Below are 18,709 nucleotides of genomic sequence, written 5' to 3'. Positions count from 1 at the left end.
GTACCTGGTCTGCAACGAGGTTTAGGTAGGTGACAGGTGTCATATTGACGTCCACATGAATGGCCGGACCCAGGGTTTCCCAGCAGAACATTGCCCAGAGCATCACACTCCCTCCACCGGCTTGTCATCTTCCCATAGTCGGTTCAGACCAGACGGGATAGCCTTCATTGCCCTTGTGCATCGATGAGCCTTGGGCTCCCAACATCCTGTCGCCGGTTTGTGGTTTGTCCCTCCTCGGACCACTGTCGGTAGGTACTCACCATAAGCCTTGCCGTTTCAGAGATGCTCTGACCCAGTCGTCTGGCATAACAATTTGGCCCTTGTCAAAGTTGCTCAGGTCTTTACTCCTGCCCATTTCTCCTGCATCCAACACATCAAATTCAAGAACTGACTGTTCACTTGCTGCCTAATATATCCCACCCCTTGACAGGTGCCATTGTAACAAGATAACCAATGCTATTCACTTCACCTGTCAGTGGTCGTAATGTTTTGGCTGATAGTACATAGATAGTAGCTCAGGACTGCTCTGTTGGTAGGATGCTTCAGTTGCCTGATGACAGCTGGGAAGAAATTGTCCCTGAATCTGGAGGTGTGCGTTTTCACACTTCTGTACCTCTTGCCTAATGGGAGAGGGGAGGAGAGGGAGTGACCGGGGTGCGACTCGTCCTTGATTATGCTGCTGGCCTTGCCGAGGCAGCATGAGGTGTAAATGGAGTCAATGGAAGGGAACTTGGTTTGTGTGATGGTTTGGGCTGCGTGCACAATTCTCTGCCATTTCTTGCGGTCTTGGATGGAGCTGTTCCCAAACCAGGCTGTGATGCACCCCGATAAAATGCTTCGTACAGTGCATCTGCAGAGGTTGGTGAGAGTTGTTAGGGACATGCCGAACCTCCTAAGTTTAGAGATGTGACGAGAAGGTTTCTGCAGTTGGAACCTGAGGAGCTACTTGGTGAAAGGTTGGGAGCTGGAATGTGGGGGGCAGACCTTCATCTCTTATCATTGGCCCCAAAATGGCAGATAGGGCATTAGAGATGCATTGTCAGGACAGCAGGCTGCTGCGAGAAAGAAGATGGCAAGAGATCACAGAGGATATTGCATGTTCTAATGAAATGTCACCAGAGTACTCTGGCTGAGAAATTCCTTTCTTACCTTTTGAGTGTGTTAACAGAGCAGTTTCAGTGATCCACTGGCACTCTTTTCAAGGATTCTGATGGGGCTGTGAGTTTCCAAAGCAGTCTTAAGGACTCAAAGACTCCTTCCAGTTTAGCATGCTCACAACATAGTCCCTTCTCCACCGGAGAAACCGAACACAAACTGGGTGAGGAACACCTCCGTTCGGTCTGCAAGTGTGGTCCTTTGAGTTTCCAGTTGCCCAGCTCACTTCCACTCTGACCTCTCCACACTCATTGCCTTTGGGCGCTAGTCTTACCCAGGTCACTGCTCCACACCGATCAATTAATGTCTTCCAATATCACACAAGTGCCAGGACGTAGAACTGCAGCTGCTATCTCAGGAGACACATGCAAAGCAAGCAGGACTGATACAATTTCTGAACTGGGTTCACAAACGGCTGGTGAAACAAACGGAGAGCAGAACAGGGCCTTCGTCCCGATTCATAGAGAGGGACCTTGGCAGGTCGTTGCAGGACTGTCCTTCTAGGAGGCATGTTCCCTTTGTTAGAAATACATGGCACTACCAGAAACAGGAGCAAGTAGCAAGACAGAAGTTTTTAAACAGGAACACTTCTAGGATCGTAGATCAGGGCTATAAAAAAATACCATAACCTCATTAGATATGTTAAAAGGCACCCTCAGTATTTAACACTCTTCATAACATCTACAGCTTTTGCATTCAGCTGTCTTCGCACTTCCCAACCAACATTCCCCCCAACACACTTAACTCTCTCTCACACACTCACTATTAGTTTATTAGTTTTATTAGTTTATTATTATTGTCACGTGTACCAAGGTACAGTGAAAAGCTTCTTGTTGCGTGTTATTCAGTCACCGACAAGACCATACATAATTACAATCAGGCACACAGTGTACAGAGACAGGGTAAAGAGTGTAACATTTAGTGCAAGATAAAGCAGTAAAATCTGATTAAAGATCGTTCAAAGGTCTCTAATGAGATAGATGGAAGATCAAGATCGCTCTCTAGCTGTTCAGTTGCCTGATTAGAGCTGGGGAGAAACTGTCCCTGAACCTGGAGGTGTGCATATTCAAACTTCTGTAACTTGTCTAATGGGAGAGGGGAGAAGAAAGAGTGACTGGTCCTCGATTACTGTATGTGGGTGGTCTTGCTGAGACAGCGTTAAGTGTCGATGGAGTCAATGGAAGGGTGGTTGGTTTGAATGATGGTCTGGGCTATGTCCATCACACTTTGTAATTTCTTGCAGTTTTGGCTGGAGCTGTTCCCAAACCATGCTTATAAAATGCATTCTTATAAAATGCTTTCTGCAGCGCATCTGTAGATATTGGTAAAGGTTGTTGGGGACATGCCAAACTTTCTAAGCCTTCTACGAAAGCTGATGCATTAGTGTGCTTTCATGGCCATTGCTTCAATATGGCTGGTCCAGGACAAAAGCCTGAGGATATTTAATCATAAGAACTCAAAGCTTTCAACCATCTCTACTTCAACGCTCCTAATGTATACCAGGGTATGTGACCCCCTTCGCTACCTGAGGTCGATCACAATGTCCTTTGCCTTGCTGACATTGAGGGAGAGGTTGTTGTTTTGGCACAAAGTTATGAAGTTCTCAATCTCCTTCCTGCACTCGGTCTCGTCATTATTTGATGTCAGGCCCACTATAGTGGTGTCGTCTGCGGATTTGTAAATTGAGTTGGATTGGTATTTGGCTGCACAGTCGTGGGTGTACAAGAATAAAGAAGGGGGCTGAGAATGCATCCTTGTGGGGCACCAGCGTTGAGGATTTTCATAGAGGATGATTTATCACCATACTCACTGATTGTGGTCTGTTGGTCAGGAATTCGAGGATCCAGTTATAGAAGGAAGTGCTGACTCCAAGTTCCCCGAATTTGGAGATGAGCTTGGATGGGATAATGGTATTGAAAGCAGAGTGGTAGTCTATGAGTAGGAGTCTGACGTAGGTGTCCTTCTTATCCAGGTGTTCCAGAGATATGTGTAGGACCAGGGAGATAGCATTAACCATGGACCTGTTGTGGCGGTAGGAGAACTGCAGTGGGTCAAGGCTGCTTGATAGGCTGGAATTAATGTGTTCCATAACCAGCCTCTCAAAGAACTTCATGAAGGTGGATGTCAAGGCCTCTGGACAGTAGTCATTAAGGCATGAGATCTTGCTTTTCTTTGGCACCAGGATGATAGTGGTCTTCTTGAAGCAGTTGGGTACCTCAAAATGGAGTAGGGAGAGATTAAAGATGTCCGCGAACACTCACGCTAGTTAGTCTGTGTAGTTCTTAAGGACACGGCATCCAGGATGGAGAGCCTTTTAGGGAAGCTTCAAGAGAACATCACTGGGGTTAGAATGAAATTTAAGCCATCCAAATCAAGAAGCATTTCTATAATCAAAGGCAAACTGACGGATCAAAGGTTTTTCATTGATCAAGAACCAATCCCAACTGTGTCAGAGAAGCCAATCAAAAGTCTGGGGAGATGGTATGACTCTAAACTCAAGGTCACTGATCAGGCAAATGAGCTGAGGCAAGAAATCATCAAAGGTCTAGCAAACATCGACCGATCCATGTTGACTGGAAAGCTGAAAATCTGGTGCCTGCAGTTTAGGTTACTACCTCGCCTTATGTGGCCACTAACCATGTATGACATCACCCTCACAAGAGTCGAGAAGATGGAAAGAACAATCAGCTCTTTTGTGAGAAAGTGGTTAGGTGTTCCTCGATGCCTGAGCAACGTAGGTCTGTACGGTCAGGGGGTACTTCAGCTGCCTCTCTCTAGCCACACAGAGGAGTTCAAGTGCACTAAAGTCAGACTAGAGATGACCCTGGCAGAATCGAGGGACACTGTCATCCGAGCTGCTGCCCCAACCCTGGCAACAGGAAAGAAGTGGACGGCTAAGAATGCGACACAGCAGGCAAAATCTGCTCTCCACCAAGGCGACATGATTGGGCAAGTCCAACACGGACGAAGTGGCTTGGGGCTTGGCGGAAAGCCACCTTGCTGGAACAAGGCATCCTCACTGGAGCGCCGGAAGTTGGTCACGGCCGAAGTCCGCCGACAGGAGGAGTCGAGTAGGTGTGCCAAGGCTGTGTCGCAAGCTAAACAGGGCCAGTGGATGAGATGGGAGAGTGTGGCAAAGCGGAAGATCAGCTGGAAGGACATGTGGGAGATGGAGGCGAGCAGGATAAGCTTCCTCATTCGGGCAACCTATGGTCCTTCCTAGCCCAAAAAATCTCAACCAATGGCTGGGTGAAGATCCATCATGCCCCCTGTGTTCAACACCAGCCACGCTTAAGCACATCCTCACTGGGTGTAAAGTAAGCCTCTCCCAAGGACGGTACACCTGGAGACATAATCAAGTGCTCAAATGCCTGGCAGCGACTCTGGAAAGCAGGAGAACAACCAACAATGCCCTGCCGCCCAGAACAACCAACCCAGTTATGCCAATTGCCTTTGTTCGGGAGGGGGAACAAAAGCAACGGAAAATTCCACCAAGGACAAGATTTGGACAGCTGGAGGCAGCCCGGGACTGGCAGATGCTGGTGGATGTGGACCAACGGCTTACAGTTCCACCAGAGATAGCCATCACCAACTTGAGGCCTGATCTTGTCCTCTGGTCCAACTCTCAGCGCATGGTGTATTTTGTGGAGCTCACAGTCCCTTGGGAGGATGCTGTGCAGGAAGCCTTTGAAAGAAAGAAACTGCGCTACAGAGCTTGCAGCGGAGACAGAACAGCGGGGCTGGAGAGCAAAGATCTGCCCGGTAGAAGTTGGATGTCGAGGATTTGTGGCAACATCTACCGTAAGACTGATGAAGGACCTGGGGATCAGCGGACGAGCCCTACGCCAGGCTATCAAGGAAACATCACAGGTGTCAGAGCGGAGTAGCCAGTGGCTCTGGCTGAAGAGGAAAGACCCCATCTGGTCTCCCAAATAAGCCGTCTAGGCAGATGCAGAGGGGGGTGGTTCTGGGACGCCAGAATGCACTGCTGAGCCTACTGGAGACGTCGTGGGTCCAATCAGCGAAACGTCGATGAAAGTAGGTGCCCACTTGATAACCCCAATGACGTGTCTGCCTAGCCTTTCTCAACATCGGAGGAGCATAGGTGAGTGCATAAGCCTCCCATCACCACCGGGAGCAAGTTGACATTTGGCACTTTGGATTTCTAACATCTTGTCCTGTGTATTTGGAAACATTAAGGACATGCCATCCAGGATGGAGAGCCTGTTCTTAAGGGCAGGCTCTCCATCCAAGCCAGTTGCATTGCATGGGTTCTCCCTTAGGAAGGTTGAGCTGAGTTTTCCAGATTCAGTCTCACTCAGGTCCTTTATAATTTCAGTAAGAAGTCCTTACTCTTGTACACAATAGTACAAGCGATAAAGGCCAATATACATACTGTATGCCTTCTGAACTGCTTGCTGTACGTGCAGATTAAGTTTCAGAAATTCAAGTAAAAGGCACCCTATTCAACATCAACAGCCCTCAATCGTTCATCATTTAAATCAACACTGTTTTTCTATCAAAATGGATGACCTCACATTTTCCCGCATTATTATTCTCACAGCCCGAGTTTATCTCCATCATGCCCGAGGCTTCTCTGCGCCTTCTCTTAATTCCCAAAGCCATTTAGCCCTGCATAATCAGCAAACTTGGATATATTGTCTTTAGTGTGTAGGGAATGGATGCGAAAGTGGGATAACATGGAACTAGTGAACGAGTGGTCGATGGTTGACAATAGGTGCAGGAGGAGGCCATTCGGCCCTTCGAGCCTGTACGCACCGCCATTCAATGTGATCATGGCTGATCATTCTCAATCAGTACCCCGTTCCTGCCTTCTCCCAAAACCCCCTGACTCCACTATCCTTAAGAGCTCTATCTAGCTCTCTCTTGAATGCATTCAGAGAATTGGCCTCCACTGCCTTCTGAGGCAGAGAATTCCACAGATTTACAACTCTCTGACTGAAAAAGTTTTACCTCATCTCCATTCGAAATGGCCTACCCCTTATTCTTAAACTGTGGCCCCTTGTTCTGGACTCCCCCAACATTGGGAACATGTTTTCTGCCTCTAACGTGTCCAACCCCTTAATAATTTTATACGTTTCGATAAGATCCCCTCTCATCCAGTGTATACAAGCCTAGTCGCTCCAGTCTTTCAACATATGACAGTCCCGCCATTCCGGGAATTAACCTAGTAAACCTACGCTGCACGCCCTCAATAGCAAGAATATCCTTCCTCAAATTTGGAGACCAAAACTGGACACAGTACTCCAGGTGCGATCTCACTAGGGCCCTGTACAACTGCAGAAGGACCTCTTTGCTCCTATACTCAACTCCTCTTGTTATGAAGGCCAACATTCCATTGGCTTTCTTCACTGCCTGCTGTACCTGCATGCTTCCTTTCAGTGACTGATGCACTAGGACACCCAGATCTCGTTGTACGTCCCCTTTTCCTAACTTGACACCATTCAGATAATAATCTGCCTTCCTATTCTTACCACCAAAGTGGACTCAGTGGGCCAAGGGTCCTGTTTCATGGCTGCATCTCTAAACTAATTTCTAAACCACATAGCACATTTTCAGCAGTGCATGAACATATTTCTCGGTTTTCACCACAGATACCGCCTGTTCTGCTGAGCATTTCCACTGTGGGAAACCGGAAAGGACAAGGTTGAAGGCAACCAGATGCTAAAAAAATGCCAAACGCAAGTAAGTTCAAATCAATAGCTAAATGCCATTACATCAAACCAACGTTAGAGATCAAGATGCAGACATTATTCAGGACACATGTAAGCGTGGCAGAAATCATGCAACGAGTAAATTATGAGACCAAAGCATTATGAGAATCACGTTTTAGAGGTTGCAGTATTTTAACGTTACTGGCCAGGAACATATTTATCACGTACACTGACATCAAAAGTCTGAAGGAACCACTTCACCTCAGAAGATATTAAAAAATTAAAAATTAAAATCAAGGTTTGTTGTAAGTTTAGAATAAACAGGGAATTAATTATAGGTATCTTGAAATTATTTACAGTTTTATGGAGGATATATTGTAAACTAGATTGTAATGTTGGTAATATTTAGTTTAGTTTAGTTTAGTTTAGAGATACAGCATGGAAACAGGCTCTTCGGCCCACCGAGTCCATGCCGACCAGCGATCCCTGCACACTTAAACTATCCTAACACACTAGGGACAGTTTTACAATTATACCAAGCCAATTAACCTACAAACCTGCACGTCTTTGGAGAGTGGGAGGAAAGCGGAGATCCTGGAGAAAACCCACGCAGGTCACAGGGGGAACATATAAACTCCGTACGGACAGCACCCGTAGTCAGGGTCGAACCTGGGTCTCTGGCGCTGTAAGGCAGCAACTCTATCGCTGCGCTACCGTGCCACCCTTATAGATAATTTATTCTGTAACCCTTAAAGAGTATAGAATAACAATTTTCCAAGAGTACATTAATGACCGGAATCCATTCAAATTTTAAACCACCTTTAAAGACATGATGACTTGGGATGAAGCTGCAGCTTTCTCTGTTCTCAACCAAAGGTTAACATGGATGCAAAGTGAACAATCTCATTTTTGGTGCCAACATGTTTTCAATTAACCTACGTCGCAGCCTTTAAATAATACTTTTAAAAAGTAATCAAACATTCAGGGACAATGACAGGGTGGCGCAGCAGTAGAGCTTCTGCCTTACAGTGCCAGAAACCCGGGTTCGATCCTCACTACGGGTGCATGTCTGTACAGAGTTTGTACATTCTCCCTGCGTGGGTTTTCTCCGAGATCTTCGGTTTCCTCTCACACTCCAAAGACGTACGGGTTTGCAGGTTAATTGGCTTGGTATAAATGTAAAATGATTCCCAGTGTGTGAAGGGTAGTGTTAACCTGCGGGGATCGCCGGTCGGTGCGGACTTGGTGGGCCTAAGGGCCTGTGTCCGTGCTATATCTCTAAACTAAACTATGCTAAATGTTACTGAAATCGATAGCGAGTGCAGTTTGACACTGAGTATACATGGACGTGGCCAAAGTAGTAGACTTTTAAACATCTGAAAGAAATAGAGAGGAACAGAGAGGGAAAGGTTTACTGAATAAATTCCAAAGTGGAGCTTTATGCAGTTGAAAGGAATAAGCAAAGATATCAACGTTTAGTCCCTGAATGTAAATTTTCTTCACAGTTGCATGGTGGGCAATGCAATTTAGTTAGATTGTGATATTAGTATTTAGACACACTGAAGCAATAGTTTTTAGTATCCAAACTACGTGCAATATTGAAAATGAGGTAGTGATTGAACTTACCCAAGACCTAAAGTCTGTCCCACCACTAAGCCTGCCGCAGTGAACGGAGCAAACGACAAAGCCACGGTGCCTCGTAACTTCTTTGGCGCAGTCTCACCAAGATACATGGGGTTAATGTTCATTGCCACACCTCAGGGATAAAAGGAAAATAATGTTACATGATGCGCAGAGACTGAGCCCGAGAGAACTGGGCATTTCTGTTCATTTTTGTTTCTAGTTCTCCCCGAGTAAGACTTTGAATTGCTTAGGTCCATCTAGAAACCTCTTCAACAAAGCATTGGTTTACAGTTTGTTTAGTTCATAGATACAGTGTGGAAACAGGCTCTTCGGCCCACCGAGCCCATGCCAACCAACATCAGTTCTATCCTCCACACGAGGGACAATTTACAGAAGCCAATGAACCTACAAGCCTGCGCGTCTTTGGGGTGTGAGAGGAAACTGAAGATCTCGGAGAAAACCCACGCGGACACAGGGAAAACGTATAAACTCCGTACAGACAGCGGCCGTAGTCAGGATCGAACCCGGGTGTCTAGCGCTGTGAGGCAGCAACCTTACCGCTGCATCCTGTCCCATTTGTGTCAGCTTTTGCAAAACAACAGCACATCTTTTAATCCTTTCTTCCCTGTGTTCCACGGAGGCTACTGTGTAGGAATGTGGATCCTCACGGCAAGTCTGATTGTTGAGCTACTTACCAACCTAGTTTTCAGCTGATGTCTGGGGAGGTCCCGTTTCCAAGTTTCACAAGGGAGTGAACTTGATTGAGGACAATCCCCCCAATATAATTTCTCCCCTTCATCCCAAACCAAACTGCCTTTGATGACTTTTAAGTTTGAAAGTGCCATATAAACAAAGGTACGTTGTCCTACACCTCATCAAGAAAGACACAGGGTCACTATAGTTAAGTCTGACAAATTTCACAGCCAGATGTTTCCTCATATTGCCTTTCAAAATTGAAGGAAGCCATTCAACCCATCAAGTCCATGCTAGCTCTCAGAGTAATCCCATCAATTCCATTGCCTCACTGATTTCTCTATCACATGTCTAGGCTACAAATCAGTAGGCTACAAATCGGCACAACAAGGTGGCACAGTGGCATAGCACTATAGCTGCTGCCTTACTGCGCCAGAGACCCGCGTTCGATCCCGACTCCGGGTGCTGTCTGTGCGGAGTTTGGGCGTTCTCCCTGTGACCGTGTGGGTTTCCTCCCACACCAAAGATGTACAGGTTTTTGGTTTCAGTTAATTTGCTCCTGGTGTGTAGGATGCAAAAGAGGGATAACATAGAACTAGTGGGAAAGGGTGATCGATGGTCAGCATTGCCTCAGTGGGCTAAAGAGCCTGTTTCCACACTGTATCTCTAAACCCTAAACTCGCAGCAGTGTACCCAAATTATATGAACAAATTAAAGAGTTAGTTAAGTTACCACAAAAACGTTAGTCAAAGTTAAGATTTGAATAAATTTCAATGGCCTGGGAGGAAATCTTGCCTCATTCCCAGTTGTACATCAACCTGTAACATCAGTGTACCTTTTCTTTAATTACATGATGTGAATGAAAACTTAATTTCCCAAGACCAAAAGATACCTGAGTTTATGCCAGAAAAGAATCTCCCAATTAAAATCATTTCAAAGGATTTGGCCAGTTTGCTCAGGCCCATCAGCAAAGCACCAACGAGTACAAAGACATTGCTCAGCAGCAACGAATTCCTCCTGAGAGAAAAGAAATGGAAGTTAAACAGTGAAATGTGTTGGCAGTGCCACCATGTTACTTAGCTAGAGCAACAAGCCAGTTCCAATGTGTGCTTTTTAGCTCTAGTTTAGCTTCGATTAGAGATACAGCATAGAAACAGGCCCTTCGGCCCACCAAGTCCGTGCTGACCAGCAGTCCCCCTACACTAACACTATCCTACTCACGCAAGGGACAATTTACAATTTTACTAAAGCCAATTAGCCTACAAGCCTACGTGCCTTTGGAGCGTGGGAGGAAACCGGAGAAATCCCACGCAGCTCCCGGGTAGAACGTACAAACTCCGTACAGACAAGCACCCGTAGCCAGAATCAAACCTGGGTCTCTGGCGCTGTGAGGCAGCAACTCTACCCCTGCGCCACCATGCCGCCCTGATGCTCTCCATGAGAAGTTTACTGGTTCTTTCATTAGAAACAAACTATTCTTTGGGAACAGCTATCAGTGGGTGAGAATATAGGCCACTTTAATCAAATCCTCTGAGGCCATTTTTAATTCCCAAAAGCAGATGGTTTAGGGTTGGGTGAGATGTTAACATGTGTAAGATTTCTAATGCAAGCCCAGCTGCCCTGAACCTTGTGTCCTTTTTTTGTAAACCAGCATCTGCAGTAACTAGTTTCTACTGCCCTGGACTGTCTAGTTCCAACTTGAATGGGTGTAGAAAAGAGAAACAGGCTACCAACCCACTCCAAGGAAAGGGGTTACTTTAGACCTTACTTCAGAGATATAGCATGGAAACCGACCCTTCGGCCCACTGAGTCTGCATCAACCAGTGATCACCCCGTACACTAGCACCAACCTACGCACTAGGGACAGTTTACAGAAGCCAATTAACCTACAAACCAGTACACCCTTTTTTTTTTGAGCGTGGGAGTAAATCAGAGCACCTGGAGAAAATCCATAGTCACAGGGAGAAGGTTAAAACTCCGTACAGACAGCACCCATAGTCAGGATCGAACCCAGATCTCTGGTGTTGTTGTTTAAGTATTTTACTGAGGCTGCGTGCCTCAAGTTTATCTTGCCATCATTCCTCCCGTGGTTCATACCTTCCATAGGTTATGGCCATGGGTCCAGCAATAACTGCACCGACCAACCCTCCAACAGAGAAGGCAGTGACAATGATGGTCCATAGCAGAGTGATAACACCATCTTCCAGCGGTCTGCCATAACGCTCAATCCAAGTTTCATTGATGAACATTTGAATAAACTAGAAATTTGAGGGGAAAAAAAGCAGTGTACAGATTTAATGTTGCCTCTGCAAATACATCGGCATTAACCAACTGCTTCAAGTTGACTAGCGGTCCGGACTCACGATTGTTGGTGCGTTTATGACGGTAAGGTTCAAGCCGTACTGGAAGGTGCCACCAATACAGGCAGCAAAGATGGTCAGCAAGAGACTCCTGATCTGCCGCTACAGGGACAACAAGAACATAGAAACAATTACTTTCCAGTTGGCTATATAAGAAAATAACTGCAAATGCTGGTACAAATCGAAGGTATTTATTCACCAAATGCTGGAGTAACTCAGCAGGTCAGGCAGCATCTCAGGAGAGAAGGAATGGGCGACGTTTCGGGTCGAGACCCTTCTTCAGACTGATGTCAGGGGGGCGGGACAAAGGAAGGATATAGGTCGGAAGGGGGAGGGGGAGGGGAAGAGGGGGACAGAGGAACTATCTAAAGTTGGAGAAGTTGAGGGCGTGCAGCGTAGGTTCACTAGGTTGATTCCCGGAATGGCGGGACTGTCGTATGTTGAAAGGCTGGAGCAATTAGGCTTGTATACACTGGAATTTAGAAGGATGAGGGGGGATCTTATTGAAACATACAAGATAATTAGGGGATTGGACACATTAGAGGCAGGAAACATGTTCCCAATGTTGGGGGAGTCCAGAACAAGGGGCCACAGTTTAAGAATAAGGGGTAGGCCATTTAGAACGGAGATGAGGAAGAACTTTTTCAGTCAGAGAGTGGTGAAGGTGTGGAATTCTCTGCCTCAGAAGGCAGTGGAGGCCAGTTCGTTGGATGCTTTCAAGAGAGAGCTGGATAGAGCTCTTAAGGATAGCGGAGTGAGGGGGTATGGGGAGAAGGCAGGAACGGGGTACTGATTGAGAGTGATCAGCCATGATTGCATTGAATGGCGGTGCTGGCTCGAAGGGCTGAATGGCCTACTCCTGCACCTATTGTCTATTGTCTATTGTCTATAAGTCAATGTTCATACCGCTGGGCTGCAAGCTGCTCAGGGGAAATATGAGGTGCTGTTCCTCCAATTTCCGGTGGGCCTCACTATGGCACTGGAGGAGGCCCATGACAAAGGTCAGACTGGGAATGGGAGGGGGAGTTTCCAGTTTCCCAACTTTCCCAACTTTCCAGTTGGCTTATCGCAGTTGAAGCAACACCTGCACTCAAAGACCGTCCCAAACATTACTGGCAAACCACAACATACCAGGTGATTTGTGCCGCGCCATTTTTAGTATTCCCAAGTTTGCAATTGACCAAATTTTTCAGTCCACCTTACTAGTCTTCGTATATCTTACCAGCAACCATAAATTACCACACACACTTTGAGCATATTTTACAAAAGTGAAAAGTTGAGGCAAGTACAATAACGACATTTAAGACTTTTGGATGGGTACATGGATTTGAGGGATAAGGGCCAAACGCGGGCTGATGGGACTAGTGTAGATGGGGCATCATGGTTGCCATGGGCAAGTTGGGCCAAAGGGCTTGTTTCCAGCTGTATGACTCTATGCAACAGATTGTTTTTAAAGTACTATTCTCTGTTACTCTCAACAGAAAGCAAGGTCCCAAGAACTTGATATGAACATGTACATTCAGGACTTGCCTTCCACTTTCAGCCTAGACCATTCACAAACTCAAATCCCTGACCTGAGGGCAACAAAGATCGCAATTAACTAATTTACGAACTTAAATATGCTGGCACACATTACAATGCATTACAACTATCAACAACTCCAATTTCTGTACACCCTCAAAGGAGTTGGCTGAACATTTAAAATTGATTTTCTTGCAATGGAGGGCATAATGCAATTCTACACAGGGATACAACGAATTCCACCATTGTTTAAATGGACCCCATTATAAAGGATTATGGGTATAGAGGACGGACACGTCGATGCTCGCTCACCGCCTCCCCAACCATTTAGAGCCCCAGCTTCCGACCCCGACTCGCAAGGTGCACCAGTGCGCCCCTCTTCACCCACACTGTGGTCTGCAGGGGGCTGCAGCTCACACTATAGCCCCTGCAGACAGCACTTGATCGAGTGTTTTTGATGAGGTAATGAAGAAATTGTTGAGGGCTAGGCCACGCTATCTACAAGGACTTTAGCAAGGCCTTTTCACAAAGTCCCACATGTAGGTCCGTTTGGAAGGTTAGAGTGCATGGAATCCAGGGTGAGATAGCCAAGTGGATTCAAAATTGGCTTGATGGAAGGAGACAATTAGTTTGATGAAAGAGAGCATGGTGGTGGAGGGTTGGTATTCAGATTGGAAGTCTGTGGCCAGTGGTGTGTCACAGTTTGTCATCTGTAGTAACAATTTGTATGACAATGTTGTTAACATACTTAGTATGTTAGTGGATTACACTACAATTGGTGGTAATAGTGAATAGTGAAGAAGGTTATCTAAGAATGCAACAGCTTCTAGATAAACTGGGAAAGTGGGCCAGATGGTTTTGCATTTTGGAAAGTTAAACCAGGGCAGGACATACACATTAAGTGAGAGCAGAGCCCTGGAGAGCATTGCACAATAGAGAGATTAAGTACAGGTACATACCATCGCTGTTCATCGGAGATTCAGCCGTTTCCTGGATTAGCACTTCAGCCACACACTCACGAATCAAACAGAAAGGGCAATATATACAGCAGGCTTTTCCTGTATCTATTAAAATGGAAATATACACAATAACAATCTTTGTTTGCTCATAGTAATCCAATTTCTTGCCTTTCACCAAATTTATAAAACACCGACTCACAAGGATTTAATAGGGCAAGTAGCTTTTTAATGGAGCAGTGGTGGTTGGATCGAGAGAAAGATTTACAGACACAAGGGCTCCGTGCAGCATGTAATAAATGCGGGGATTATGGAGGTTCAAATATCCGAAGATGAAAGAGCTGGGAATTATAGACAGAAATATTTACAGATAGAGGCAACAGAAAAGCCATACAGAAACTTGAAAACGTAGATGTAGATTTAAAACAAAAGTCAAAGTGTTATTGGACTAAGAGTCAACTAGAGCTTAGGACTTAAACGGTGCAAGTTAGGCTCATGGGCAGCTGGTTTGTGACAAGTTCAGGGTTATGGAAGGCAGGCTGGTCAGGAGAACCCGGGTTCGATCCGGACTACAAGTCTGTACGGAGTTAGTACGTTCTCCCCATGACCTCCCACACTCCAAAGACGTACAGGTTTAGAAGGTTCATTGGCTCGCTAAATTGTAAATTGTCCCTGGTGTCTGTGTAGGATAGTGTCAATGTGCAGGGATTGCTGGTCGGCACAGACACGGTGGGCCAAAGGGCCCGTTTCCTCACTGTATCTCAAAACTAAACTAAACAACCTAGGAGTTCCTTCTGAAGAAGGGTCTCGACCCGAAACGTCACCCATTCCTTCTCTCCCGAGATGCTGCCTGACCTGCTGAGTTACTCCAGCATTTTGTGAATAAATCGATTTGTACCAGCATCTGCAGTTATTTTCTTATACTACTAGGAGTTCCTTATATGTTTTTCAATATTCATCACATTGATAGAATCAGTGGTAAATCATAACAGCAAACTCCTGAACACACAACTATTTAGCATTTGCAGCTTTCCTAACATGAATTTAGATGCAATCCACTCAAAGAATTGTTTGAAATAATGTGTTCAAGTTTATTTTTTAAATTACATTAAGCCATTGTGGGGACTTGTGAACTGGCAGTGTAACATTCATATCAGCACTTTAAAACAAGACCACCATTAAAATCATACTGCATGGAAATAAGTTCATAACTGATAAGAGCAGAATTAGGATGTTTGGCCCATCAAGCCTATTCCGCCATTCAATCATGGCTGAGCTAACTTTTCCTCTTTTAACCCCATTCTCCTGCTTTCTCCCCATAATCCCTGACACCCGTGCTAATCAAGAATCTATCTTTCTCTGCCTTAAAAATATCCATCGACTTGGCCTCCACAGCCTTCTGTGGCAATGAATTCCACAAATTCATTACATTTCAATATGAAGTCAGTATTTCAAATTGATAACTGGCCTCAGCCTTCATTGAGATAAACAGGGAGCGGCTTGAATGTGCATTGACCCGTCTCCAGTCATCAGATTCCTCAGCTCCAGTATTCAAACAGGGTGAAAGTTGTTCGGCTCCACTGACGCACCTAAACAAAATTTAACAGCCAACTGTGAATCTTTAAACTAAGATAACTTTTTTTTTTAAAGTCTGTGGGCAAATAGACTTTGAGCTGACAACCTATAAACTAAAGTTGTGTTTCAAATGCAGTACATGGAGTCAATAATACAACCTGACACTAACTGATTAAAGGTACAAAATGCTGCAGCAACTCAGCGGATCAGGCAGCGTCCCTGGAGAAAAGGAATAGGTGATGTTTCAGGTGGAGACCCTTCATCAGAAACAACGAGTGTGATGAAGGGTCTCGAGCCGAAATGTCACCTATTCCTTTTCTCCAGAGATGCTGCCTGACCCGCTGAGTTGCTGCAGCATGTTGTATCTATCTATCTATCTTTGGTGTAAAACAACATCTTACACCAACTGATTAAACAGAGTTAGTTTGACTGTTCCACTTCAAGTTGCTACACGTTTGTGTGGAAATGACAGTTATACACACTGATCCAGATAATTGGCGTATCCAATTTCAACATTGGGGAGTGAACACGGTCTCAGCCAAACCAACACGGGGCTCATGTCTTTGCGGCTCACCCATGATGGGCCTAGGCTGCCGTTCCATTCCCAACAACTAAACCATTGCAAATAATTCGTAAAAAGTGAGATTTTCTAGCAGCTACCAATTTTCACCGATGATATTTACAAAGATTGATATAAGCATCAGGAGATCCAGCTATCCATCCGCCAGACATGATTTTCAGGTTTCATTCAGGTGCACTTTGATCTATGAATCCCCAATGATTACCCAAGAGTAATTACTGTAAGTTAAGTAAGCCATTGCTGGCGAGAATTTGACTGGCATTCAAAAATAACTTTTTAAAGAGCTTTACGAAATTTCTGAAACTTCGAAAGGAAAGTAAAAGGACTGAAAGGCAATGCATGGAGCATGTTACAAGAAATGCATGCGGATGCCAGTATAACCCCAATATGCACAGTCAGTTACTTTTCTCACATGGGTCAAGTCAAGTCAAGTTTATTTGTCACATACACATACAAGATGTGCAGTGAAATGAAAGTGGCAATGCCTGCGGATTGTGCAAAAGAAATTACAATCACAGCTTAAAAATTAAAATTAATACTGAAAAAAAATGTAGTCCCTGGAGTTATAATAGTTAAGTCCTGATGGCCTGTGGGAAGAAACTCCGTCTCATCCTCTCTGTTTTCACAGCGTGACAGCGGAGGCGTTTGCCTGACCGTAGCAGCTGGAACGGTCCGTTGCTGGGGTGGTAGGGGTCCCCCATAATCTTGCTTGGTCTTGATCTGCACCTCCTGATGTATAGGTCCTACAGGGGGGGAGAGTGTAGTTCCCATGGTGCGTTCTGCCGAACGCACTACTCTCTGCAGGGCCATCCTGTCCTGGGCAGAGCTGTTCCCAAACCAGACTGTGATGTTGCCGGACAGGATGCTCTCTACAGCCCCAGAGTAGAAACATTGAAGGATCCTCAGAGACACTCTGAATGTCCTCAGCTGTTGAGAAACATTTGTTGACAGTATTGCGTTACTGGAAACGTTATTTAGAGATGTTAAAAGACAAATCAATAGACTATTAGAGTGCTAGACTGGAGTACAAATAGATAGATACTGAATGGCAGAGCATGCTCAAACAATAAAATGACTTATTTCTGTTCTCATATTCTTCAGTTTAGTTTCGAGATACATCGCGAAAACAGGCCCTTCGGCCCATTAACACTATCCTACACACATTAAGGACAATTTACAATTATACCAAGCTAATAGGCCAACAGACCTGTATGTCATTGGAGTGTGGGAGGAAACCGAAGCACCTCGGTCACAGGGAGAACCATGTGGTCAGAAAAACCCACACGGTCACTGGGAGAACGTGCAAACTCCCTACAGACAGCACCCGTGGTCAGGATCCAACCCGCATCTCTGGCGCTTCAAGGCAGCAACTCTATCTCTGTGACATTGTGCTGCTCCCTGCCTCATACACCTCAGTAAGAGGACTTCCCCAAAGCTTCCGATGAATCCCAACATACTTTCCCAGCACCCGGGGAGAACGATAACACAAGAGTGGTGGGTACCAGGAACGTGCTGCCAGGGATGGCGGTGGAAGTCAATATGATGGTAGCTTTTAGATCCACTGTATACATGAATATGCAGGTAATGGAGGGATGTGGATCAGGTGCATGCAGAAGAGATTAGTTTAATTTGACATCACGTTCAGCACAGTCATTGTGGGCTAGGGGGCCCGTTCCTGTGCCCGGGGTGGGGTGGCGATGCATGGGGGTGGGAGGGTGGAGGTGCATGGGGGGGGGGGGGGAGTGGGATGTGCCCAGGGGGTGGGGGTGGAGATGCATGGGGGAGGGTGGGGGTAGAGGTGCTGGGGGGGAGGGGGTTGGAGATGCATGGGGGGGGGGGGGGAGGGTGGGGGTGGAGATGCATGGGGGGGGAAGGGTGGGGGTGGAGATGCATGGGGGGTGGAGATGCATGGGGGTGGAGATGCATGGGGGTGTAGATGCATGGGGGGTGTAGATGCATGGGGGATGGAGATGCATGGGGATGGAGATGCATGGGGTGGAGATGCATGGGGTGGAGATGCATGGGGGGTGGAGATGCTTATGGGGTGGAGATGCATGGGGGGTGGAGATGCATGGGGGGTGGAGATGCATGGGGGGTGGAGATGCATGGGGGTGGAGATGCATGGGGGTGGAGATGCATGGGGGGTGGAGATGCATGGGGGTGGAGATGCATGGGGGGTGGAGATGCATGGGAGGGGGTGTAGATGCATGGGGGGTGCAGATGCATGGGGGGGTGGAGAGTGGGGGTGGTGGGGGAGGGGAGTGCGGGTGCCCGGCCCCCGGGAGCGGGGAGGGAGGGAGGGAGGGAGGGAGGGTGTGTGTGCCCGGCCGCTGTCCAGGACCGGCCCCATCCCCTCAGTCCCTGCGGCCTCAGTCACTCCTGCCGGCGGGTCCAGGTCCTGGGCCCATCCTCCACCTCACTCACCCTGGCGTTATTCCGCACCGTCACCCATTCCTTCTCTCCAGAGACGCGGCCGGGTCCCGCTGAGTTACTCCAGCACTCTGGTCCTTTATTTCGGTTTAAACCAGCACCTGCAGTTCCTTTCTTCCCGTCATTTCGTGAACAGCAGTC

General features: G+C 46.5%; 1 protein-coding gene across 2 annotated transcripts in view; it reads right to left on the bottom strand.

The window, feature by feature from the left end:
- Positions 1-18,709, bottom strand: part of LOC144605644 (solute carrier family 2, facilitated glucose transporter member 11-like) — a 39,187-nt gene extending 20,478 nt beyond the window's left edge. For both annotated transcript variants that reach the window (XM_078421089.1, XM_078421090.1), the window contains exons 1-6: positions 18,563-18,709; positions 13,987-14,091; positions 11,510-11,608; positions 11,244-11,404; positions 10,039-10,163; positions 8,457-8,586 (exon numbers count right to left, since the gene is read on the bottom strand). In XM_078421089.1, coding sequence (XP_078277215.1) covers positions 8,457-8,586; positions 10,039-10,163; positions 11,244-11,404; positions 11,510-11,608; positions 13,987-13,989 — 518 coding nt within the window. In that variant the 5' untranslated portion in view covers positions 13,990-14,091; positions 18,563-18,709. The remainder of the gene's footprint in view (positions 1-8,456; positions 8,587-10,038; positions 10,164-11,243; positions 11,405-11,509; positions 11,609-13,986; positions 14,092-18,562) is intronic.

The sequence above is a fragment of the Rhinoraja longicauda genome, chromosome 25 (assembly GCF_053455715.1).
Source record: "Rhinoraja longicauda isolate Sanriku21f chromosome 25, sRhiLon1.1, whole genome shotgun sequence".
Classification (NCBI taxonomy): Eukaryota; Metazoa; Chordata; class Chondrichthyes; order Rajiformes; family Arhynchobatidae; genus Rhinoraja; species Rhinoraja longicauda.
Note: the sequence above shows the minus strand (reverse complement) of the source record. Positions and strands in the feature narration are given on the sequence as shown.